The 23981-nt window shown below is 47.9% G+C and overlaps 1 protein-coding gene across 4 annotated transcripts in view; it reads left to right on the plus strand.

The window, feature by feature from the left end:
• Positions 1-13728: 13728 nt before the first annotated feature.
• DGKD (diacylglycerol kinase delta) overlaps positions 13729-23981 on the plus strand; it is a 111957-nt gene continuing 101704 nt past the window's right edge. For 2 of the 4 annotated variants that reach the window (XM_034780580.1, XM_034780582.1), the window contains exon 1: positions 13730-13894. In XM_034780580.1, coding sequence (XP_034636471.1) covers positions 13739-13894 — 156 coding nt within the window. In that variant the 5' untranslated portion in view covers positions 13730-13738. Of the gene's footprint in view, positions 13895-23981 lie in introns of all 4 variants that reach the window. The other 2 variants (XM_034780583.1, XM_034780581.1) reach the window with 2 other exon arrangements.

Consider the following 23981-nt stretch of genomic DNA (forward strand, 5'->3'; position numbering starts at 1 on the left):
GATCACTTTTGCATCTAAATTCTGTCAAGGTCATTGAATAAGATTTGCATTGTGAGTCCAGCCCCTGCCATAAAGCATGCAATTTACTTCCCTTTCTGAAGGACTGCAATCTAGCACTAGCAAAATCTGATAATGTTTTGTGATCTCATGATCGTTGCTTCAATCCTGTTTTTTTTTTTTTTCCCCAGTGGTTCTCAGAGCTTTGTCTCTAGTCAGCAGTATATTTTGCAAAACTTATTCTGCGCTGCTTGTAATGCTGTGCTACACTGCTCATTTAACAAGGTGGAAAACAGCCACCTTAGTAAAGATGGATGAGCAATCTGCATTGTGCATTAAACCGAAGGTTTTACCCCATTAACCAAAACTCCTGCACACAAACAGGAATTGCTGTAACAGATCAGACCAGGGTTTCATGTAGTCCAGTACCCTGTCCGACAGTGGCTAATATTGGATGCTTCCGAGGTAGGTGCAATAAAACCCAAAAGCTGGACAATTATGTAATAATTTTTCCCATGGGCAGGTTTCTTCCCAACATCCATCTGTTAGAGACTGGTTTGTGTGCCCTAAAGTGTGAGTGTTTATATTCTTCCAAACTTTGGATTTTTTTAAAGATACTATCTATTGTTTCTCTGCATGTTCTTATTATCCATGTAACTGTCTAAACTTTTCTTGAATCTTGCTGAGCTCTTGACATCAGTGATTCCTTGAGGCAATGAGTTCCACTGGCTAACTGCTTTTTGTGTGTGTGTGTGTGTGTGTGTATATATATAGAGAGAGAGAGACAGAGAGAGATTTCTATCTATCTATCTATCTATCTATCTATCTTTCTTTCTTGGTTCTAAATATGGTGCCTGTCAATTTTAATCAAATGTCACTGTACCAGGATGACTTGCCCCATTAAGAGCTCAAGGGTGGGGCCACCTAACCCCAGTTACTAAGAAAGCACACATGAGCAGGGGTTACCTGATTCCCCTGTAAAGAGCAGCAAGAAGAAGCCAGGCTGCTAATCCTGCACAGGGAGAATGAGTTTGTTCCCAGGAAAAACAGAGTATGGATAGAAGCTGCTGGAGTGAGTAGGCGTCAGCAGAGAAAACTGGGGCATGAGACACAAGCCCGGAAATGGACTTGAGAACTTTATGTTGAATGTTGTGTTAATTTAACAAACCAGAACTCAAGAAGGGCTATGAAGAGACAAAAGGGTTTGTGATTTACTGGAAAAGCCCCTTGAAGGGGGAAACTGAGGCAAGGGGACATCCCAGAGGCTAGGTGGAAGGTGCTTGGGAGACCACCCAATGACAGTCCCTAATTTAATTTCTCCCTCCATCATGTCCTGCATGGTGATCTCAAATTCACTAATATGAACCTGTGCTTCCTACTCCAGGCATGGGAAGATGCGATTAAGCAGTTTCTTCTCTGGGTCTTAGTTCAGCTAACACGAGAGGACCCTGTGGAACAGCAGTGGAAACAGACACACAGAGGCTGTTGAAGTCCTTTTCCTCACCAATGGGCAGTATTTTTCATGAAAGCCAGCTCTGAGTAGGAGTCATTCTCAACCCGATTCAAATACACTGTGCAGCTGGATGAGGTCAAAGTTGCCCTCTTCCTCGGTTGGGCTTTCTATCGTAATGATAACAGAACATAAACCTCCACCTCAGCTTTCTCCCCAGCCAGGCTGTTCTTAGGGCTTCCTGTGTGGCCTCCTTACATCTTCCCTTAGTTCCTTGAGCAGAGGCTGCTGCCATTGCTCATCTGGATTCTGGTGGAGTTAACAAGCCCATTTATCACAATAGCTCACAAAAGATCTGAGCAGCTTTATGCAGGATTCTAATGTTCCCTAACAGGATGGGTTAAAAGAAGAGCCCGGGTACTCCCTCTACCCCAATCAAAGTAGGTCCACACTGCATGCTGCTTCTGGTGGCATGAAGCTCACATATGCGTATACTCTCTAGCATGGGTGTAAATAGCAGTGTAGCTGTGAGGCATGGCTTATGGTAGTAAAGACATGCCTGAAGGATGGGGGTGTGTGAGTATGTACCATATATGCTCTCTGCCCAAGCCAGGCCTCGCCATCTGCACTGCTATTAGTAGTGTAGCATCCTGCTGCAAGAGACTTCCCTCCCCCTAGGAAAAGACTTCCTTGTGGGGAAAGGCTCTGACAGTGGGGAGAAGCTGAAACCTTTCCCTGCTGCTTTCCCCCTGCTGGAACCTTTCCCTGACACATGCAGTTACACACCGCAGAGTGGGCACAGCCTGCTTTTCACTGTGGCATGTAGCTACACTTACCCTGCGCGCTGCCACCAGTGGTATGCAGTGTAGACATAGCTTCAGAGACAACTATCTGGTTTGTCATTGCTGAGACTTAGGTTTCTGTGCCTCAGTTAAGGCACCAAAACCAGTCAAAAAACCAAAGCCAGCAATGTCTAGGCTATGACATACCCCAATCATATTAATGCACCTGTTTAACACTGCATTTTAATTTATTTTACTCCATTTTGTCACAGCTGTGTTTATCTTTATCAAAGTTGGTGTGACGGGTTCCCCCCAGGGTGCCACCTGGAACTGGGATACCACTGAGCCCTCTCACACTGTGCTGCTATGACATGCTGCAAACCTACTCCTGGTCTTACACTCCACCAGCATACACAGTCAGGGATACGCCCAGCTGCACTTCCATGCAGGCTCACTAAACAGCCATTGCATGTGAACCAATAATAGAGAGGCTACAGTCACAATAACAACCAGCCTCCCAGCCTAGGATCCCAGAGCCATACTGCCCTACCCTGGTCCAAACCCCAACCAGTATGAATTTATTATCCAGTTCGCCTCCCCCTCCATGTGGAGAGGAAATGCAACAGTCCCTCTGAGCCAAGATTCCCATGCACTTCACTCCAAACTCACTGGTTTAGATCAAAACATAAAACAAATGTATTAACTATAAAAGATAGCAAACAGATCAAAGCAGATTCCCCAGTAAATAAACAAAAATGAAAATTAAGTCTACCACACTAGTGGTTCTCAACCTATTTATCACTTTGGGCTGCATATGCAGCTGTGTGTGTTATGTGGGCCGCATCTACACAATATATATACTACTTGTATGGTGTTGAGCCCTCACATGGGCTGCACATGGGTGCTATTTGGGTCACAAGTGGCCCATAGGCTGTAGGTTGAGCACCACTGCACTAGTTATATTGAATATGAACTAGCAGTTTCTCACTCTGAGAAATGGTACAAGCAGGCTGCACATTCTTAAGGCACAAGCTACACTTGCTTTGCAGCTTGGAATCCCCAGGTATTTCATACACAGGCTAGAAATCTCTTTAGAGAGTGCCTGGGTCCAGCACTTCTCCCCGTTCAGTCTTTGTTCCTCAGGTCTTTCCAGGAGTCTTCTTGTGTGGGGAGTGAAGAACCACAGATGATGTCACTCCCTGCCTTATGTAACTTTAGCATATGGCAGGAATCCTTTGTTTCAAAACTTAGTTCCCAGACCAGTTTGTGGAAAAACACTGAAATCCCAAGATGGAATCCAGAATCGTGTGGCCTGGTCACATGTCCTTGTAGAGTCATAGCAGCCATTACTTACAGGCTATCTGGGGTGTTCTCAGGAAAGCTCACCAGGTGGGAGATAAGCTTCTCATTGCCCTGAATAGGTCCTTCCCAACCATCTATCTAGATGGAAAGCATCTTGTCTACTGAGCATTACCCAGGTGTAACTACATTTGAAGTACAGATACATAGTCAATATTTATAACTTCAGATACAAAAATGATACATGCATACAAATTAGGATAACCCTATTCAGCAAATCATAACTTTTCCAATGACACCTTACATGACCTGTCTTGCATAATATGCATCATAATAATGCCATAATCATATAATAATATCACTATGAAGAATATGGGGTGCAGTGTCACAGTTGGGTCAAGTGGAAGAGTGATCAATATCCTTTTCTAAGTTTTGCATGTTTTGCTACTAACAGACACATCACTACCCATTTTCTATTGTTCACTGGTAGATTTAATTCCTCTACTGATTTCAACGCGGATCTTTGGAGAGGGTCAGATTTTTGTATTCAGAACTGTGGAAAGGCTTTTGTATTTATTCCTCTAGTACAGCTTTTCTCAAACTGGGGTCTGTGGACCCCATACTCCAGGGAGTCTGCCGGCCCTGCTGATCAACTCCTCCTCCTCCCTCCCAGTGCCTCCTGCATGCCAGGGAACAGCTGTTCAGTGGCAGGTGGGAGGCGCTGGGAGGGATGGGGAGGAGTGGGGATGGGGCATGCTCTGGGGAGGGGGCAGAATCATGTCTGGGGCCACTGGCCCTGATGATCAACTTCTCCCCCTCCCTCCCTCAATTCCTCCCACTCCCTCCCAGTGCCTCCTGCACACTGGGAGAACAGCTGTTCAGCGGCGTGCGGGAGGCACTGGGAGGAGTGGGGATGGTGCATGCTTGGGGGACGGTCGGAATCATATCTGGGGCCACTGGCCCCGCTAATCAACTCCTCCCCCTCCCTCCCAGTCAGGGACGGTGCAAGGAAGTTTCACGCCCTAGGCGAAACTTCCACCTTGCGCCACCCCCACCCCCTCATGGCAGCTAACCACGCCCTCCCCACCAGAGGAGCCCCTCCACAGCAGCTACCCCCCCTCTGCAACTAACCCCGCCCAGGGAGCCCCCCACCCACCACCCAACCCCGCCCGGGGAGCCCGCCCCAGCTCACCTCCGCTCTGCCTCCTCTGCTGAGCACACCGGCGCCGCTCTCTCCTCCCCTCCCAGGCTTGCGGCGCCGATTGGAGGAGAATTAGAGCGGGGGCTGTGTGCTCAGCGGAGGAGGCAGAGTGGAGGTGATCTGGGGCGGGGAGCGGTTCCCCTGTGTGCCCCTCCCGTTACTGCGGGCAGCCCTCCCCGTGCCCCCCCCCCCAGCTCACCTCCACTCCACCACCTCACCTGAGCAGGCTTTTAGGCGCCTTCAACCACTAGGCGCCCTAGGCGGCCGCCTAGTTTGCCTAATGGTTGCACCAGCCCTGCTCCCAGTGCCCCCTGCACACCAGGGAACAGCTGTTTCGTGGCGAGCAGGAGGTGCTAGGAGGGAGGGGAAGAAGCAGGGACGGGGCGCACTCGGGGGAGAGGACGGAAAGAGGGCAGGGAAGAGGAGGGGCAGGGGTGGGACCTTGGGGGGAAGGGGTGGAGTGGGGGCAGGGCCTGGGGCTGAGTGGTTGGCTTGGAGGTCCACGAAAATGTTTAAATCAAAATGGGGATCCTCGGGTTGCTAAAGCTTGAGAACTGCTGCTCTAGTATTTTTTTGTAATTAAAGGGAAGACGGCATGGGCAAGTTTAGCAGAAGGTTGATAGCATCTCCAACTTTTACACTGGTTAACCAAGCCTGTTTTATAGAGATGATCCAGCATCCAGTGAACTCTGTTTAAGATAATTTTTTCAAGACTAACTGGATGTATTTCTGACATTCTTCCTAATCTTTTTTTTTAAGCGTGAGTTAGGTAATGCAGCTTCCCACTTATCTTTTAGCTCCAGCTTCAGGGGCTATGACAGAGTTGAGCTTTTTGTATATCTGGCCTGCAAGGTATCCTGAGCTTCCTCACAAAATCGTCTTCTGCAGACAACTTCTGAAAGTTCAATGTAGTACCAAGTAATAATGCACAGCGCTGTGAATGAGGCAGGGATGGACTTGCACAAAACAATGATTAGTAAGGCTAAAATTTAGTCATGGGTATTTTTGGTAAAAGTTATGGACAGGTCATGGGCAATAAATAAAAATACCTGTGACTAAATCTCTCCTTCTGGGGCCTGCTGCTCCAGGGGGCCCGTGCTGAGGGAGGACCCTCCTCCAGTGCTGGGGGTTGACTGCCCCCTGGCCTCTGCTCCCGGGGACTGCTCTCCGACGCTGCTCCAGCCACCCCAGGACAACTGCTGCTCCGGAGATCCACAGGGCACCCCCAGGACCTCTGCTTGGGTCTCCCTGGAGCCAGCCACATCAGCTGCTGTTCCGGCGGTCCCTGGAGCCAGCTGCCTGGGGCCGCCCGAGCAGCAGCCAGTGTGGCTGGCCCCGGGGCAGTGCCTGGGACCACTGTTCGAAGCTCCCAAGGGGCCTCACCCAGGACAGCTGTTTGGGCGGTCCCCTGGACCAGCTGCACTGGCCACTGCTTGCGCAGTCCCTGGAGCCAGCTGCCGCAGGCCTCCCGAGCAGCAGCTGATGCGGCTGGCCCCAGGCCGGTATGGCTGGCTGGGGGCACCCGAGCAGCTGGCCCTGGGGAAGTCACAGAGGTGGCAGAAAGTCACGGAATCCATGACTTCTGCAACCTCAGTGACAGAATCGCAGATTTAATGATTAGTATCCGTTTTCTCAGGTTGGCCTAGAAAAATATTTTAAGACTTTCAGCAACTAACATTGTACTAGCACTTTTAACTCTCTTACAGGGAGTGAGGAGAATTCAGCTTTTTCAATCTGCTCATTAGCTCCCAGCAAGTGAAGCTGGACTTTCTTGTCCCTTGACCAAAAGATGCTGACCTTTGTCTTTAGTTTCAGGGTGATTAGCCTTTTATCTTTCATGCATTCTGGTTCTGAGGTTACACTGTCTTCTATGAAACCAAACATTTAGACTGCTAGTCAGATGTTTACAGATGTAATAGAATAATCCAATTGTCTTTGATCTAGTTGATTTTCATTCTAGTTTCTTAGCTGATGCCCTCTACTCTTTTTGAATTAGTTTAAGCTTATTGTAGCATTCCCTCATTGGAAGGTTTTAAATACAGGGTTGACAAACTCCTGTCAGGGACAGGACCAAGACAGGGTCTAGGTTGACTTGGTCCTGCTATAATATAGAGCCTGGACTTGATGACTTCTTGAGGTACCTCCTAGCCTTACATTTCTATGATTGTCAGCGTTCTTGATGATTTTCTGTCATTTCCAGCGTGTTCTGCCTTCAGAGGCTTTCTGTGCTATATTTTCGATGTAACAAAAATGAGATACAAGTGGCAGTAACCTAAAATGAAGTTAATACACTTTTTTTTATGAACCTTACTAACTGACCATTTACAGAAGAGATTCCCATAACTCTATATTACTATATAGACACTATGATAGCTTTAAAGTTTCCTAATGCAAGTGTATACGAAGCTGCCTGCTTTGAACATAAATTCCATAAACGGTTAAACAGCCAGGAATGCTTAGCGGATTTAAGGAACCAATTTTACACTGGTGACAAGTGTTCTTTTCCTCTATCCCATCTCCTTCACATGGAAGTTCTGAATGGAAGCCTGGAAAAACCTTTAGTTAATACACCAACCATCCATGCATTAGATAGGCAGGCTTTCCTGAGGCCTCTTGGGAGATTGCTGGAGAGTGTTTCAGTGCTGGGTTGTCTAATGCTAACAGCATAACTGAAGGATGGTGTGTGGAAAGACTGAGTCAGAAAAGCATAGCTTTAGATTGAAAAATACAGTGCAATTTGGTGTCAGGAACCAGCTGTCACCCTGAGTAGGTGGGAGAGAGGAAAAGCAAACTGGTTGCTATTCATTAGTGATGTCAGATTAAAAGGATGCTGATGTCAGAGCTGAAGGGAGGGCAGGAGACTAAGAGGTTGCAAAATAAAGCAGGTGGAAAGTAGCTATGGCAGGTTGCTTCTACTGTTGCTACCTTGGAAGAAAAGAAAAAACAGTTGTTAACCTCTGTTGTTGTGCCTAGAAATTCAGTTAGATTGCAGTGGAAGAGTTTAAGAGTGGAAATGGTTGCAAGGGAATGACAGAGGTGGGTGACAGTCTTACTTATTTTTCAGTTAAAATGTGTCTGGCCACAGGCAAAAGCCTGAATAGATGGACACTTCATCCTTCCCTGAAGGACAACACTTTGATGTGTTGGACTGAGGAGAAACACATTCTAGAGGCAAGAGCATATTGAGCGTGGTGTGTCTCCTCCCTCTCCTGGGAGATTTAACTCTAGTCTGAGGACTGTTACTATGCATGCACCAGCTGATCTCAATAGTTAGAATGGTGCAGAAGCAGAGAGAAGCTCTCTAAGGCAACCCCTCTAGGGCTCTATAAATCAAAGTCAACCCTTTGAGCCGTATGCAGGAGAATATCAGTCAATGCTGCTAACACAGCACACGTAATCAACACAATGAGCAGTCTACCCTAGCTGAAGTTTATTGTTGTTAATTGCTGATGATGTACATGGTGCTTTATGGAAACAGATAAAGAGTTCTTCCAAGGGAATCTTCAAACATATCACCATAGAGAATACAGTGTGATACTCCATTCTTGAGGGCACACAGGAATGGAGGGCTTGGGCAAGGCCTTGGCCTACATGGGTAAACACTTCTGGTTACTGCAGCTACCTGGAAACGAGGGGCAATTCTGGCATACCTGGGTGACAAATGTCACGTGCATTCATTAACAAGCAAGAACTGATCTCTTCCTTGTCATATTCTCTAGAGATTGCTGCTCCCTCAACTCCAGCACTTCTTCACCTTTATCTGAAATTATCTTCAGTCAATTCACTTTCCTCTAGAAGAGGCGGGAATGAAGAGACCCAATTGCTATCTCTGGCTCTCCAACTGACCTGCTGTGTGACCTTCTTAGGCAAGTCACTTCACCTTTCTGTGCCTCTGTTTCCCCTTTGACCCTTTGCTTGTCTTGTCTGTTTAGACTGCAAGTTTTTCAGGGGAGGGATGATCTTTTACTCCATGTCTGAACACAATGGAGCCCTGTTCTCAGTTGGGGCCTCTAGGGTGTTACTGTATGATAAATATTAATTTATGCTCCTGTCTTAATCACATGCTATGTAAGCAAAAGTACCACTCCAGCTCAGTCTGATGAAGGAACTGAGTGGTATCAATACTCTACTTGTGTTGAAGACTACATAGTCTTGCAAGAGAAAAGCAAGCTCCTTGCAGAAACCTACACACAAGCTAGCATCTCACACATCAGTCAAGTAACTGTAGTGCCCAGTCTACCTGTGGAATTTCTCAAAGGAAAGAACAAAGCCAGCATAACTGTTCTACCTACTTCCTCCTCCTCCCCCCTCAAAAAAACCCTGCAGATTATCAAAAATCCTGCATAATCTCATGTGATTAATTTTCCCAAAAGTCATTCATGCAGCCAAGTTACAAAGGCAATCTCTTTTAGGTGGCAGTAATTCTTTGTTCCAGTACTTTATTAATAAGGCTGATTAAAAAATGCTGAAAGCCTGATGCCCCATTATTTTGAGCAAAACCTTATTTTGTAATGATTATTTAAATTTATTTAATGTTTTAAAACCCATTCAGAACCCAGCCCAGGTTACTCTCCCACCTAAGGTGCCACAAGTACTCCTGTTCTTTTTGCGGATACAGACCAACACAGCTGCTACTCTGAAATCTCCCACCTTTGATTATATTGGAATATATATATATATATATATATATATAGTCAAATTAGTGAAAAATCATACAGGAGTCTTGTATTTCTCTTGGCAATTACTGACAACCCAGTGCTTTATTCCCAATCAGTGCTCGTATACAGACGCTTGTAAGGTCCTGCATTGGAACTGGAAAGAGTAAAGCCCCCCTGACCACCAGTAGTGGGTGGAAGTTGTAGGGAGGGTGAGAAATGCAGAAGCAGAAATGTATATCTTAGTGGGAGAATATGCTGTTCATTAGGTTAGTGAGTCACAACACTGCCAACCTGATCAGCTCTGGAAGCAACAGATCTCAAGGCAAGTTCTTGCTGCATCAGCCAACCCGTCTTTTTCTTCTTCGATTCCCATCGGTCAGCACAATGGCAACAGTGGGGCCAAATGAAGGCTTTCCACCACTTTCTATCTTGTACCTGCTTCACAGCTTCATTCATCTTTCTGTTCTGTCATTCCAAACCACTGATGGGACCTTACTGGTCTTTGTCTTACATCTATCCTTTGTCTAAAAAGTACAGTTCTCTAAAAAGTGCCTAAACCTGGTTCCACTTTCTATTGTGTAGTGTTTCCAACTCATGTGTGTAACTTTAGCGCCCTCGTGGCCAAGATGGAGTCTGCTCTGCAGGCAGCTCTGGCCAAGAGATGGCGTGCGCAGGAATGCTGCAGGAGAAATCCCTTCCACCCCAGGGCACCTGTTCCAAACCCCCCAGAGTGAACACACACACCCACAGGAAAAGTACAGTGGCTATAACCAGGGAAATATTTATTTACAGAGGGATGAGAGGAGAAAAACAACAAGGGGAAATATAGGGTGTTGCGGATTGTGGGGGAGTTAGGGCCCTGCACCCCTCTTCCCGAGATTCACTGCGACTCTCAACCAGCCAGTAAAGCAGAAGGTTTATTTAAGGACAGGAACACAGTCTCAAGCAGAGCGTGTAGGTACGACCAGACCCCCCTCAATTAGGTCCCTCTGGGAGGTTCAGGGAGCTTAGACCCCAGCTTGGGGTTCCCTGCGTTGCACCACCCAGCCCCAACCGAAAACTAAACTCAAAACTCCTCCCGCTGCTCCTCTCCTTTGTTCAGTCTCCCGGGCAGAAGGTGTTAATTCTCCCCACCCCCGTTCCTGGCTCAGGTTACAGCTCAGGTAGCTTCCTTCAAGGGAAGTCCCACATCCCCACTGCAACCCCCCTGCAACATTCCCAGGTCAAATCTGCCCTGCTCCCTGCTCCGTCACATAGGGGGAGCAGTAAAACAGGGCTGCATCCAACCCAAGGCCCCACAGACCCAGTGGTAGCGCAGTCTGGAAGGGCAGACATTGAGCAATGTGCCTGCACACAGAGTTCAGGAGTCCTGAGCAAAGTTCCAATGCAGTGGTGAGTCTTGAGTGCTCCTGGTCGTCTTCGGCGCCAGTGAACTTTCCCCCAACAAACCCCTCTGGTGCCCTCTTCTGCTGCTCTCTGCAAAGCCACACAGAGCGACCATCTCCCCACTTAACTAACCTCCCTCCTTGTTCCTAATGCAGAGTCAGAAGCCCCAGTACTTACAGCCCCATGCAGCTCTGGGCAGCCGTGATACTGGGTCCAGCTCCAGCCTGTACTTCTCGGCAATTCTTCCCTGGCACAGTGCTCCTCCTGGGGTGTCCCCGATCGGCCCTGTCCGTCTCAGGCCTCGGGCAGGTTCTCTGCTGCTTCACTTTTCCAGGGCCTGCAGGCTGCCTCTCCTTGGAGCTCGAGCGCTGCCCCCTGGAGTTTCCCTCCTTTTTTCTTACTCTCCCCCTCCCCCTTAGGAAAAAGATTTAAAGGGCCATGCTCTCTAAACCCCAAAGGGGTTACATGTGATTTTAGTGTAAGTTGCACATTATTTGGGGATTTTCGTAGCACCTCAGTTACTAGAATCCTCTGAGTAGGTAAAAATCTTTCATTAAAAAAATATTCTAGTCCCCATGTTTATAGAGAAAAGCCTGAAAACCGGAAAGCCAATAAAAACCCCATATTATTTAAAAAAAAAAATCTCATGAGCTTTAAGCCAATCATATTTAGACCTGACTCATGATTTTTAAATACTTAAGGCTGTCAATAGATACCAGGGTCGTGGACTCCAGAAGTTCAAAAACCATTAATTAGACCCCCAACATGAGGGTTTTAAAAGATACTGTTCTTTTTTATCTGGTTTGATTTTCTGACCTTCCCCTGCCCACCCCAGTGTGTGTGTGACTGTTAGTGTTGCCCACTTTCCCAAATGTAAAGAGTTTGGTGATTCTGGGCCCTGCAGAGTCTCCTCTTCCCTTTGCAGGTTGGGGGAGGGGGTTGCAGCTCCAGGGCTCCTCATCCCCCTCTGCCCCTCCCCAGGTCTGGTACTGCAGAGACGGAGGGAGCAGACTGACTCTCTTACCAACTCTCCTGATTTCTTCTTCCTGCATCAGGGGATTTCACCCACCCCATCCCACCTCCTGAGGAGCTTCAGCCCTCTCCTGGACTTCAGCCCTGCAGGAGGAGTAGCCCCCCGATTGGCTGTCTGCCCCCCTGCCTTGTCTCCTGGGGAAGAGCAGCCAATCAGACCTGTAGCAGAGGCCAGACTGAGCTCTACTCCCTCTCCCCAGGAGCTTGCACAGGAGTGGGGGGAGGAGGGAGAGAAAGAGTCCTGTAGCTTGGGGTGGTGCTGCCCCCTTCTCCTGCCTCCCCTCCTGTGAGCCACAGGTCATCTCCTCTGCCCCTCCCACTGCAACACCTAGGCTGGGAAGGAGCCAAGGGGGGTGAGGGATCCTGCTGCAGCCCCCCAGGCCTGGGGAGGTGGGTGAAGAGTCCCAGGAGGAGCAGAGGGGAGGCTGGGGGATGAATCGAGGGAACTGGGGGACAATGCGGGACAAACTGTTGGATGAGGACAGCCTCTCTCTTTTGCACACATATGGCATCTGCAGAGTAACATTCTATAGCTGCAGTTATAGGTCCATGAGCCATTTCAAGGTCTCCTCTCTGACACTGTGGATATCATCTAGTTCACCTTTGAATCCATATTTGGGGCACTGTGTTATAATGTGTTTGATGGTTTGGATGTTCACACCACAGATGCATGAAGGGGAGTCTTTGATGTTCCACTTGTGCATAAAGTAGCAGCATCTTTCATACTTTCTTGGATGTGCTTCAGTGTGGTCCAAAGTCAGTGTGGCACATCAAAACTGAGCCAGCGCCTTGTTGGCTCAATAATAATGTGCTTATTTGGAATGGTAGGTGAGCTCCAGACACTTTGCCATTCCCTGGTCAGATCTAGAGACATGAGGTGGTCACGAATCGTCCATGGTCGTTTTTGCAATTTCAGGCATTGTTGGGGTATGTTAGCTGTAGCCTGCCAGATGGGAAGTGCTGGGTAGTCTTTGAACCATTTAAGTTCTCGTGCTGTGGATACATCTCGATGGATAACTTGAGGTTTGATGTTTGCTAATTTAGAAAGCCACAGTAGAGGTGTTGATTTTAAAGTTCCCATGATGATTTGCATGGTCTAATTCAGCTGCCCATCCACAAGTTGGGTCTGGCACCTTCTTGCCCATACCAGTGCACAGTGATGCCAGGAGGGCATTTCCAATTTCTGGGTCTCTATGCTCATAGTTGTGGAGTAGCTCTCATCTCTCTACAGTCCATCAAGGAGGCCCCAGGGGATGGTCTTCTGTGTGATGGAGGTTGGGAATAACCTTTAGCACTGGGGGAATGTGGGAGAGTATTGTCCATAGTCATAGTGAAAGTGGCTCAGGCCAGTACGGCGCCGGTTTTGACTAGAGTACTGGAATTTGAATGCCACTGTGCGTCAGTCCTGTCTGGGCTCGTGTGGGGGAAGTCATCGAGGATGGTCTGCGAGGCGGGTATTGGTGGGCCTGTCTCAGCAGTAGAGATGAAGGTCAGAGCAGTGGGGAGAGGGCTGAACTGAGGGAGCTGATGGCGAATGGGGGGACTGAACTGAGATGGGCAAGGGGGGGCTGAATGGAGAGAGTTGGGGGCTCGTGGGGGGGCTGAACGGAGGGGCTGGAGGTGAGAGCTCCTGGGGGCAGCCAGACTCCCCTCAGCCAATGTGTGGGGCAGGGGATCAGTGCTGATGCCCCCCACGCACACAGTGGGGGGTGGAGGCGGTGAGATCTCAGGAGACAGACCAGGGCCACCACACAACCTTACCCGAGGTGAGCACACGCGCTGGGCCTGCGCCCTTCTGGCAGCCCGGGATGTTGGGGGGGGGGTCTCCTGGCCGGACCTTGCGGCTCCGCCTCTGCACGCCAGGGGGCGCGTCACAGAGACGCTCGCGCCGGCCGCTAGGGGGCGCTGGGCGGCCCGCTCCTCAGCCTGCAGCATGGCGGCGGCGGGCGCCTCGCGGCCCCAGGCCGGGGTCGCTGCTGCCGCCGCCGCGGCGGCGGAAGAGTCGTCGGACAGCGAGCCGGAGCAGGAGCCGGGCTCCCCGCACAAGCTCATCCGCAAGGTCTCCACGTCCGGCCAGATCCGTCAGAAGGTGCGTGCGGCGCGGGCGGGGGGCCCGCGGGTCGGGCCTCGGGCTGCCGCCGCGCTGGGCCGGCTCTGGTCCGAGAGCCCAGCGCCCGGAGCCCGCCCTCGGCACTGCCCCGGCTCCGCGAGCCAGGCTGGGCCCCCCCGTCAGACTGTGCCCCGTGGTCCCCATCCCCCGGGTCAGACTGTGCCCCCCCCCATATCTACCAGTCAGACTGTGCCCCTCATCCCCATTCAGACTGTGTCCCAACTTCTACAACCGCATGTCAGACTGTGCCCCTCGTCAGACTGTGCCTCCCTCATATCTACCAGGCAGGCTGTGCCCCTCATCCCCAGTCAGACTGTGTCCCAACTTCTACAACCGCATGTCAGACTGTGCCCCGTGGCCCCCATCCCCCTGGGTCATACTGTGCCTTCCCCATATCTACCAGTCAGACTGTGCCCCTCATCCCCAGTCAGACTGTGACCCAACTTCTACAACCGCATGTCAGACTGTGCCCCCCCGTCAGACTGTGCCTCCCTCATATCTACCAGGCAGGCTGTGCCCCTCATCAGATTGCCCCTCATCCCCAGTCAGACTGTGCCCCAACTTCTACAACCGCATGTCAGAGTGTGCCCCCTGTCAGACTGTGCCCCCCACTCCCCTGCCCCCAGTCAGACTGTGCCCCTCTGACTGTGCCCCTCACCCCCATACCTGCTAGTCAGACTGTGCCCCCCATTAGATTGTGCCCCTTATCCCTTCAGACTGTGCCCCCATCAGACTGTTCCCCACCACCACTCCCATAACCCTTGTCAGACTGCCCTGCACTCCCCATACTTATGGTCCCAGACAGACTCTGCCACCTCCACATCCATGTTCCCTTGCCAGACTGTGCCCCTCACTTCTCATATGCCCCGTCAGACTGTGCCCCCTGCCCCCGGTCAGACTGTACCCCTCCAACCCCCATCTGCTCCCAGTCAGACTGTGTCCCCCCATCCCTCCACTCCAGCCCCCCGGTTAGGCTGTGCTTCTCCTCCCTCCATTCCGCCTCCCACCCCTACCTTGTTATATTTCCTTGATCAGGCTACAACCCCCATCCAGTCCGTAGTCAGACTGCATTCCTTCATCTCCTGGTGGTGGTTGTGAGGGTGCTAGGCTGTCATTAGTCTCAGTGGCAGCATTTTGCCCGCTTTAAAGGAACTCTCATTGCATCCCTGCTGTGGTGCCACCCCAAGGTAGAAGACATGGGGGCCCCCTTAGGTTAGAGATAAGAACAGTCCTAGGGGAGTGCTAATTTGTGTGCTGCAGCTCTTTGGCTTCTCCCTATAGCTTTGTGAAGTCCTCTATGTTCCTTGGGGTTTTACATATTGTTTTACTGCCTAGAAATAACAGGTTAAACATCCCTTCACCCCTGCTGTTATCTCCAGAGGGTCAGCACAATATTGACTGAGATGCTGGAGGCTTATTTGTGGTGCAAGGTTTTTTTTTTCATGGGGTTGGAGAGCAGATGTATCTTGTCAGAGCCATCTTATGGGAGTGGTGGTGGGGCACAGTCTGACGGGATGAGGGGCACAGAGTCTTCATGTACATCCAGTTCTGGTGATGACTCTGTCCCTGACATTGTTGCCCTCTTCTCACATGTGGGCATTCTCATCATTCTGCTCAAGATCATTACACTGGTCCCAGTTCTGAGCTTCTCCTCTTCCAGTGAAGGATAGTCATTTGTGAGGGCTATTTAATCATCATTTCAGCACATATATTGGAGGTCTGGTGCTGGAGACCCTGTGTCACTTCTTGATTTAAAACTATTGAGACCAATGGTGCTCTTCCCAGTGTTGGGGAGATGGTTCTTTAGCTGTGATAATATAGGAGAAAGTCTACCAAACAGCAAAACCCTGAGCATTCTGAGCAGATCTCAGCCAGGCTCTGCAAACAATTAGTTAGATTTCAGCTGTCAGTCTGTTTTAAAGCTCAAGGACTTTCTGGATTCTCTACTACACCTGAAGGGTTGGATGTTAGAAATTCTTCCCACAGAAGGCCGGATGAGCCCTGCGTTCTCTTAATAGTGCCTGCAGCCGGAATCCCCTGTGGATAGGGAGGAAGGATGCAGCAGTCACACTAGTGGGTATAGCTTTAGTATCTGTGCATTGTGGCAAGTAATAAAAACAAGGACAAATCCTTTTACAATACTGGAATGGGAACCTTCCCCTCCCTAACTGCAGGACACTTGGGATACCAAGGTTATAGGTGCCTTAGATTTGTGGCAGTTCAAATAAAACAACTCTTCCCAGATCCCTGCTTAATCACTTGCCATATTTTACATCATTTCCTACGTCAGTGTGGCTGGAAAAAGCCTAAACCAGCTACTTGCACTATGTGAAAATAAACATGTTAGGAACAAGGATTATAAACAGAAATTGTCTATAGCCATTAAGCCTTCCTTATTTTAATCTGCAGAAGACCTTTAGCTGCTAAACAATGTCAAGTTCTCCAGGCAACCCTGAATATTACAGCATTAAGGATTGCTTCATTCTGCTGCTTTCCCTCATTTTATTTCATCATTTCTGCTTCATCCATTTCCCTTCTGCATGCTGTGTCAGGCTGTCCCAAGGAAGGGGGAGAAAAGCCAGACAAGACTGGTGTGTGGGGAGCCACAGTTGTGGCTAGATTTATGAAAAAGTCAGGCAGCCTGAAGATGAGCTATTTCTTTTTACAAAGATAGACTTAATTTTCCACTGGGCATTTTTAGTTATTGAATAACATAGGGCAGGCTACCATAAGGTTCAGGAGTTGAAGACGTCTCACAAAATGACAGATGTACGATTCCAATGCACCCTGAGGATGTATATCTCTGCTAACCACACCTTTAGCTGCAGTTGCCTCAAGGCTGTTCCTACAGTTGATTGTACAACTAAATCATCTGAGGAGTTTATTGGGTTATGGCCGGTAGGGGGCCTCTTCACCATGACATTGCAAGTGTGAAGCTTTTACAGCTAAACCTGCCAGTCAGTTCCTCTGCATTTACTTGTTCATTACAGTAAATTTCAGATATTCCAGAGATATGTTTTGTTTCCTGTACTGCTCAAGATCATTTTCCCCTTTCTTCAGATTAAAAAGGACTTCTGACTTATAGGTGTATACATTTTCATTACAACTATTTCCAAACCTGCATGATGATTAAGTGCTCTTGACTGAAATATACACCCATAGCCATAGCAAGTGTTATTGGTTAATTTAATGGGGTGTTGGTTGTGATTTTTAGTCTCATATGCCAGGCTTGAAATAGACACATACTAGCTAGAAGCCATGAGAGAAAGCCACTCCGAAGGGTATAAGCACAGATCTAAAATTTTTATTAAAGTTAATGTTTAAATATACACAAGTTAAGAGGGAAGGTACTGTATATCTGGGGTCAGGCTTGAGTTATGAGGGATTACAGGTATCGCTTACAAGGATCACGAGATACATACATATCACATAACCAGCATAGACCCACATTGGGGTGCAGGAGTTTTTAAAGCGTCAGCGGATAAGTGGGCTCGGGTACGCCACCAATGGAATGTATTAAGAGTCCAAGTCAGTATCAGTGTAGCGAATAAGTACATGGGTGGAGTGCGTCCCTTGGTTCGTCAGGGAAGGAAGTGGGTTATTTCCCTGATCGGCGGTCTTGATTACTCAACCTGGTATTGACGGTGTCCCGTGATGTGTTCCGTATAGATGTCTCTGGACCACCTGATGGTGTCGGACACCATGAGCTGTCTCATGAGCCGGGCGTAGCGTCGACCGACTCCGCACACTCTCAGTACCGGTTCGTTGTGGGGGTCCCGTGAGCCCAGGGCTCCCACAATCAGGGCGTGTATCTGGACCTCATAGCCCTGGGCTCTCAGGGTGTTGGCCAGCGGGGTGTACTTCAACGCCTTCCGTGTTTGGGCCTCATGGAAGGCTGGTGACCTGTTTTCAAATGTAGTAAATTGGTGGGAGAATCAATGCTGTCTTTCCCTCCTGCAGCTTCTGGAAATAAAAATAGGTTTAGAACAGTGGTTCCCAAACGGGTTCGCGAAATGTTACAGGGGGTTCTCGGGAAAAAATTCCCTAATGGCGGACAGAGCTGTCCCTAGGAACCTCAGGCAGCACGGGGCTAGCAGCCCGGAGCCTCTAGACTTCCAAGAGCTAAGCAGATCAAAGCAAGCATATCTATCACACTGAGGCGATTTAAACTTCATGACTCCTTATAAGAAATGGAAAGGGAGGTGGATATTATTTGCTGTTTTTAAAATTAAATAGGCAGCTAGTATTGTTTTAAAAATTATTAGGAAGAACAAGTTTAAGCTTTGTTGTAATGTGCGTTGTTTACCTGCACTGCTCAAGACCTGAATACTTATGTAGGAGGAACGATTTGAGTTGGCTTCTTAAATACCTTCATGCTGTTTCACATCTGATACTCCTTGATGAAACATAGGAGCCTTGTCTTATAACAGGCTTATTCAAAGTGATACAGGCTACGAAAGTGAGATCTTGCTGTTTTCATAATGTAATAAAAGTACTATAATGATAATTAATAATTAATAATAAATAATGTGTAATAAGCATGTTATAAAAACAAATTTTATATTTCCAAGATCACTGCTTTTATAATTTATACTCAAGTAAAGGAGAAAATCCCTGGAAATATTCATTTTTAGGAGTGGGGGTTCGCAAGACTTGACATTTTAGTGAAAGGAGTTCACAGGTTGTTAAAGTTTGGGAACCACTGGTCTAGAAGCAGGAGCCTTGTCTACACTAGTCATTGGTAACACTGGTTCACTGAAACCTTTAGTAGTACCAGTAAGAAATAAAATAATCCTAGGCTGTCTCTATACTGCCAGTTTCAGCGCCAAAACTTTTGTTGTTTTGGGGTGTGAAAAAACACACCCCTGAGTGACAAAAGTTTTAGTGCTGAAAAGCGCCAGTATAGACAGCGCTTTATTACTGGGAGCCGCGCACCCGGCAATAAAGCTCCCACGGCTCGTTCGGGGTGGCTTTTATTTCACCGGGAGAGCTCTCCCCCATGATAAAACGTGTCTACACTGCCCACGTCACAGTGCTGCTGCGGCAGCACTGTAACATGGGCAGTGTAGACATACCCCAGTGCACAGGGCTTAATGGTACAGAAGCAGCACAAACCTTGTTTTCTGCTGCTTCTAAGGTACTCTCCAAAGAACAGAGGAGCGATTGTTGGAGAGAGACTTCCTTCTCTTCAACTTTGTATGAGTTTTCAGAGCAGCTGGAGGAAACTGACAAGACATTGATCCCTCGGACATCTCTGCTTCAGTGCATGATGGACCAATGGGCAGAGGAAGTTTCTTATTGACTTCTGGCAAGCAAATTTTTCAAGCTTTGTTCAATTGAGATAAGACATGGGGAAATGAAGCAGTTTACCAGTTTAAACAGGTATCATATGTGGTATTATGGTAAGAAATAACACATTTCAGCAAAATTCAATATAAAAGAAATATCTAACATTCTGGGGGATTGTGTATTTGAAGAGTTTGTTGTTTAGCTCACTTACTGTTCTGTTTTTCTTCACTGCAGTGTGTAGAGTACCTCTCAATACATTTGCCTTGCGACCACCTACCAATAGGACTAGAAGAAAATGTTATATAGGCATTTCATGTCAGAAACTGGAGTGGCTTCATGCCACAAGCTAGGTAGGGACTAGGAACCACACATTTAAAACAACACATTTGTTATGAAGGATTTAGAGTGGGATTAGTACTACAGTAAAACTAGTTAACCAGCTTTTCTCAGTCCTTGCAACCTAAACCAGACAGCCTGAGCACAAATTTCTAAGAATGGGGGGCCAGTAACCTACATGGATAACAGCACAGGTCAGGTCAGTGCATCACTCAGCACTGAGGAAGGAGAACAGAGCCCTTAGTGGGAGCTTTATTGCCCTGTTTAATTGGTGTGACAATATCTATGCCCTCTAAATGAAGCATACATTAGCTATTATCCATGCCCTCCACCCATTAGTTTGCTCATGTCCTTTAAGCTTCACCTGTACTGATGACTTTGGGGAAGCATATCACTAATCCATTGCTATTGGCACAAGCAATGAGAACTTGTCTCACTGCTGGAGATGTTTGAATGCTGTGTGAGAGCAACAGCTGTTACTTCCTTTAAAACAAAAAACAAAAACCCACACAGCTTTTCTCATTCTTTCTAACCATATTTCAGGTTCCAGGAACTAGAGAGCCAACATTAAACCTTTGAATGGTTTGAGGACAAAGATTTACGTAGACTACATTGCCGAAAAGTACATTTTGGAATAAATATTCCCTGAAATACAAGTAGAGACAGTGTACTAAACACTACTTACACCTGCCTATAGCTAATCATAAAAATCTAGTTTTTAAAAAAAGCTACCTCAGCCAGTTGCACAGTTTCCTTTTTACCAAAACCTACAATTAACAGCTATTAACGTTTTGTACTGGGAGAATACCAGATTATAAATCAAAATCTTAAAAGCCTAACCATAGATGGTTGTGACTTTGAAGTTAAGAACCCCTGCTCTGTTCCTGGATGTGCTTTCCTCTTGTGTGTTCATTATTCCTGTATCTGAGGGAGCATGGAATGTTCCTGTGATCAATGCACTACTCATTCTAAAAGCAGGCAGAATGAGAGGAGTGACAGGCAGGCCTGGTGGAAAAAGGCATTCTTGGGTAATAATTTGACTCGCCTCTGATGAGTGCATTTTTTTGAGCCCTAGTAATGCAATCATGTTTTAGCTTTCCAGATTTGGTGCTGTAGGAGAACTAAGGTAATTGCAGTATAATAGAGGCAATGCAATTGTGTGTTAGTACTGGAGGTTCTTAGATGCTTTGATAGTCATGTTCTAGAGCTGAAGTTTTCATGAGAGAATGCATTTTGTTGCTGTGCTGCAGTGTTGTAGAGGTAATGGAGTTCTTGCAGCCTGATAACATAAGGAATGTATTAGCATTTTACATGTATAGTGTAAGATGGTCGAAGATACAATATATCTCATGTTTGATCTAAGTCTGTATGGCTCACATTAAAGGATTAGGACCCTTTTAAATCTCTCTTCTATACACTAGTGTTCAGATAACATTTAAGCTGCTGTCTTTGGCTTTAGACATGTCTCTACATGGATTTGAGCTCTTATCTTTCAGCTTTGCTGTAGCTGCTGGGTTGATCTGAACTTTATGTACATCTTCCTCTGATAAATGTGTTCTGGAAAGATGCTTGGAGCCTGTGGAAAGCATAGAAGGGCTTAAGCAGTAGTGCTACCAGGAGTTGTTCAGCTACTAACTCATTCTGTGTCAGGTTCTGGTGATGCGCTTTTCATTCTCTCAGTTGTAAGAGGCTGACCAAAGTATTCATCTATTTTAAGGGCTTTTGTGGAAGTTCTCTGACTGGGCTTGTCTTATGAGGGAGCTGAGTAACTGATGTGTTGGCATGTAAGGTTTCCTTTCCTGTACAGATGCAACATTTCCCATATTTCCTGACTGTTAATCTATTCCCACCTGATTTAAGAGCGCTTTCCCTCTTCAAGACAACATCATTTAGAACCATATCACCTGGCTGGGGGAAATTGTATTGAAAGAAGGATATGTCTTAGACCAGGGGTGGACAAACTACGGGCTGGATCTGGCCCGCCAGCTGTTTTAAGCGGGCTCTCAAGCTCCCACTGGGGTGTGGGGTCTGGGGCTTGCCGTGCTGTGGTGCTCCAGCGAGGGAGCAAAGTTGGGGGCTCCTCCATGTGGCTCCCAGAAGCAGCAGCATGGCCCCGCTCCATTGCTCCAACTGGGAGCAGAGTCAGGGCCCACTCCATGCTGCTTCTGGAAGCAGCAGCATGGCCCTGCTCCATCTCCTACGTGTAGGAGCAGCCAGAGGGCTCCGCTTTGCACACTGCCCCCGATCCAAGTGCCATCGCTGCAGCTTCCATTGGCCGGGGACTGCGGCCAATGGGAGCTGCAGGGGCGGCGCTTGTGGACAGGGCAGTGTGCAGAGCCACCTGGCTGTGGCGCCGCATAGGAGCCAGAGTGGGGACATGGCTGCTGCTTCCGGGAACCGCTTGACGTAAGTACCGCCCAGAGTTGCACCCCTGAGCCTCTCCCCACACCCCAACTCCCTACCCCAGCCCTGATTCCCCTCCGAACCTTTTGATCCCTGCCCAGAGCACCCTCCTGCACCCAAAACCCCTCACCTCTAGCCCCACCACACAGCCCACGCTCCCAACCAGAGCCCTCACCCCCCCCCCCACGCTCCCTACCCTGCTGCCCCAGCCAGGAGACCCCCCGCACCCTGAACTCCTCATTTCTGGACCCACCCTGGAGCCTGCACCCACTCCCTCACCCCGATCCCAATTTCATGAGCATTCATGGCCCGCCATAAAATTTCTATTTGCAGATGTGGCCCTCGGGCCAAAAAGTTTGCCCATCCCTGTCTTAGGGCATGTCTTCACTAGCAACGTTAAAGTACGTGGCTGTGTAGTCACGGCACAGAGCTCTCTCCTGGCGCTATAAAAAAACCACCTCTACGAGGAGAGTAGCTACCAGCCCTGGGAACGCGGCTCCCAGCGCTGGTGCACTGTCTACACTGCCACTTTACAGTGCTGAAACTTGCAGCGCTCAGGGAGGTATTTTTTCACACCCCTGAGCTAGAGTGTTGCAGCGCTGTAAAGTGGCCGTGTAGACATGGCCTTAGACCCAACAAGAGTTAAGGTGTTTAAAAACCCTTGTTTATTTCCAATAACATTAAATAGTTAACCAAGAGATTTAAAACACCTTGACTCTTATCAATACAACAGGGACATTCTAACTGAAGACATGTTTTATTTAAAAGAAGTAATTTTGCTTTGCACAGTTAATCCAAGTTTAGGATATAACTGATTTCTGCCTTGACCTTGTCATTAGGTCATATAGCTTCACTAGCTATAGAGGGAGCTGTTGGTCACTCTGAAGTTTGCTTGTGTGACAGGTTGTAAAAGCTCTACTTGACTTCCATCAAGCAAGGTGTTAAATCTCTACTCAGATCTCTCACAGATGTACAGAGTGGAGAAATGAAGCAGAGCTGGAGATTGATGGACCAGTCTTGTTCCTCAGAAGGAACACGAGGAATTCTTGAAGAACTTCCCACACAGTTGCTAGAGAACTACACGTAACCTGAGATGGGTTTTTCAGTTTGTATAAAATCCTATAACATACTTTTGTTTTAAATAACTGCTATTCACACTAAGGCAAGAATAAAGGCCTGGAGAAAATCGCTCCCACAGTGAAAGGCTTGGCTTTTGTTGCTGGACCAACTGACCCACTACCCCAATATACAGTCTGGCTTTGGATTCCTGTGGCTCACCTATTATCCTCTTTTCTCTCTCTCTCTGGATTCCTTTTGTTATAATGAGTTCACATAAATACATTATCACTTCCATAACAGTGGAAGAATTCCAAATTGTCTTCTTCATCTTTCAAGAGCTACTTTACTTGCATTAACAGGGCAGATTTCAAGTTGATTTTCCAAACAGTAGTAATCAGTTAGCCTCAAATATACAAACTGTGCTTTCCTTGTGATGCTAAATCATTGCTCTTCAAATGATATCTCTCTGAATATCCTGTCCTTCATTGTTGGTATTGTTTTCTGAGTAGTTTGGGCTTCCCCTAGGGCTTTCTGGAGTTGGTTTCAAGGGTGTGACCATTGGCTAATGGAAGGATATTGCATTTGGGTTAGTTTGTTAACTGCTGCTGGTCTTTTGACTTTCTGTGTCTGTTGATCTTTTTATGAATCTCCATGGTTAGTCTAAGGCCTGGTCTACACTACAGAGTTAGATCAATGTAAGGCAGCTTATGGTGACCAAATTTTGTAAGCATCTACACTAAAATGTCACTCCCGCCAATGTAAACTTGCCCACTATATCAACTTAATAACTCCATCTCTGCGAGAGGCGTAGTCAACTAAGGCCTTGGCTACACTTGGGGATTCACAGCGAAGCGCGAGTGTAGTCGCGCTGCGAGAGCTCTCTCCGAGGGGAATAGCTTGCAGCGCTGCGAGCGAGCGTGCAGCGCTGCAGGCGCTGATTACACTGGCGCTTTACAGCGCTGCGCTCGGGGGGGGGCGG

The sequence above is a fragment of the Trachemys scripta genome, chromosome 9 (assembly GCF_013100865.1).
Source record: "Trachemys scripta elegans isolate TJP31775 chromosome 9, CAS_Tse_1.0, whole genome shotgun sequence".
NCBI lineage: Eukaryota > Metazoa > Chordata > Testudines > Emydidae > Trachemys > Trachemys scripta.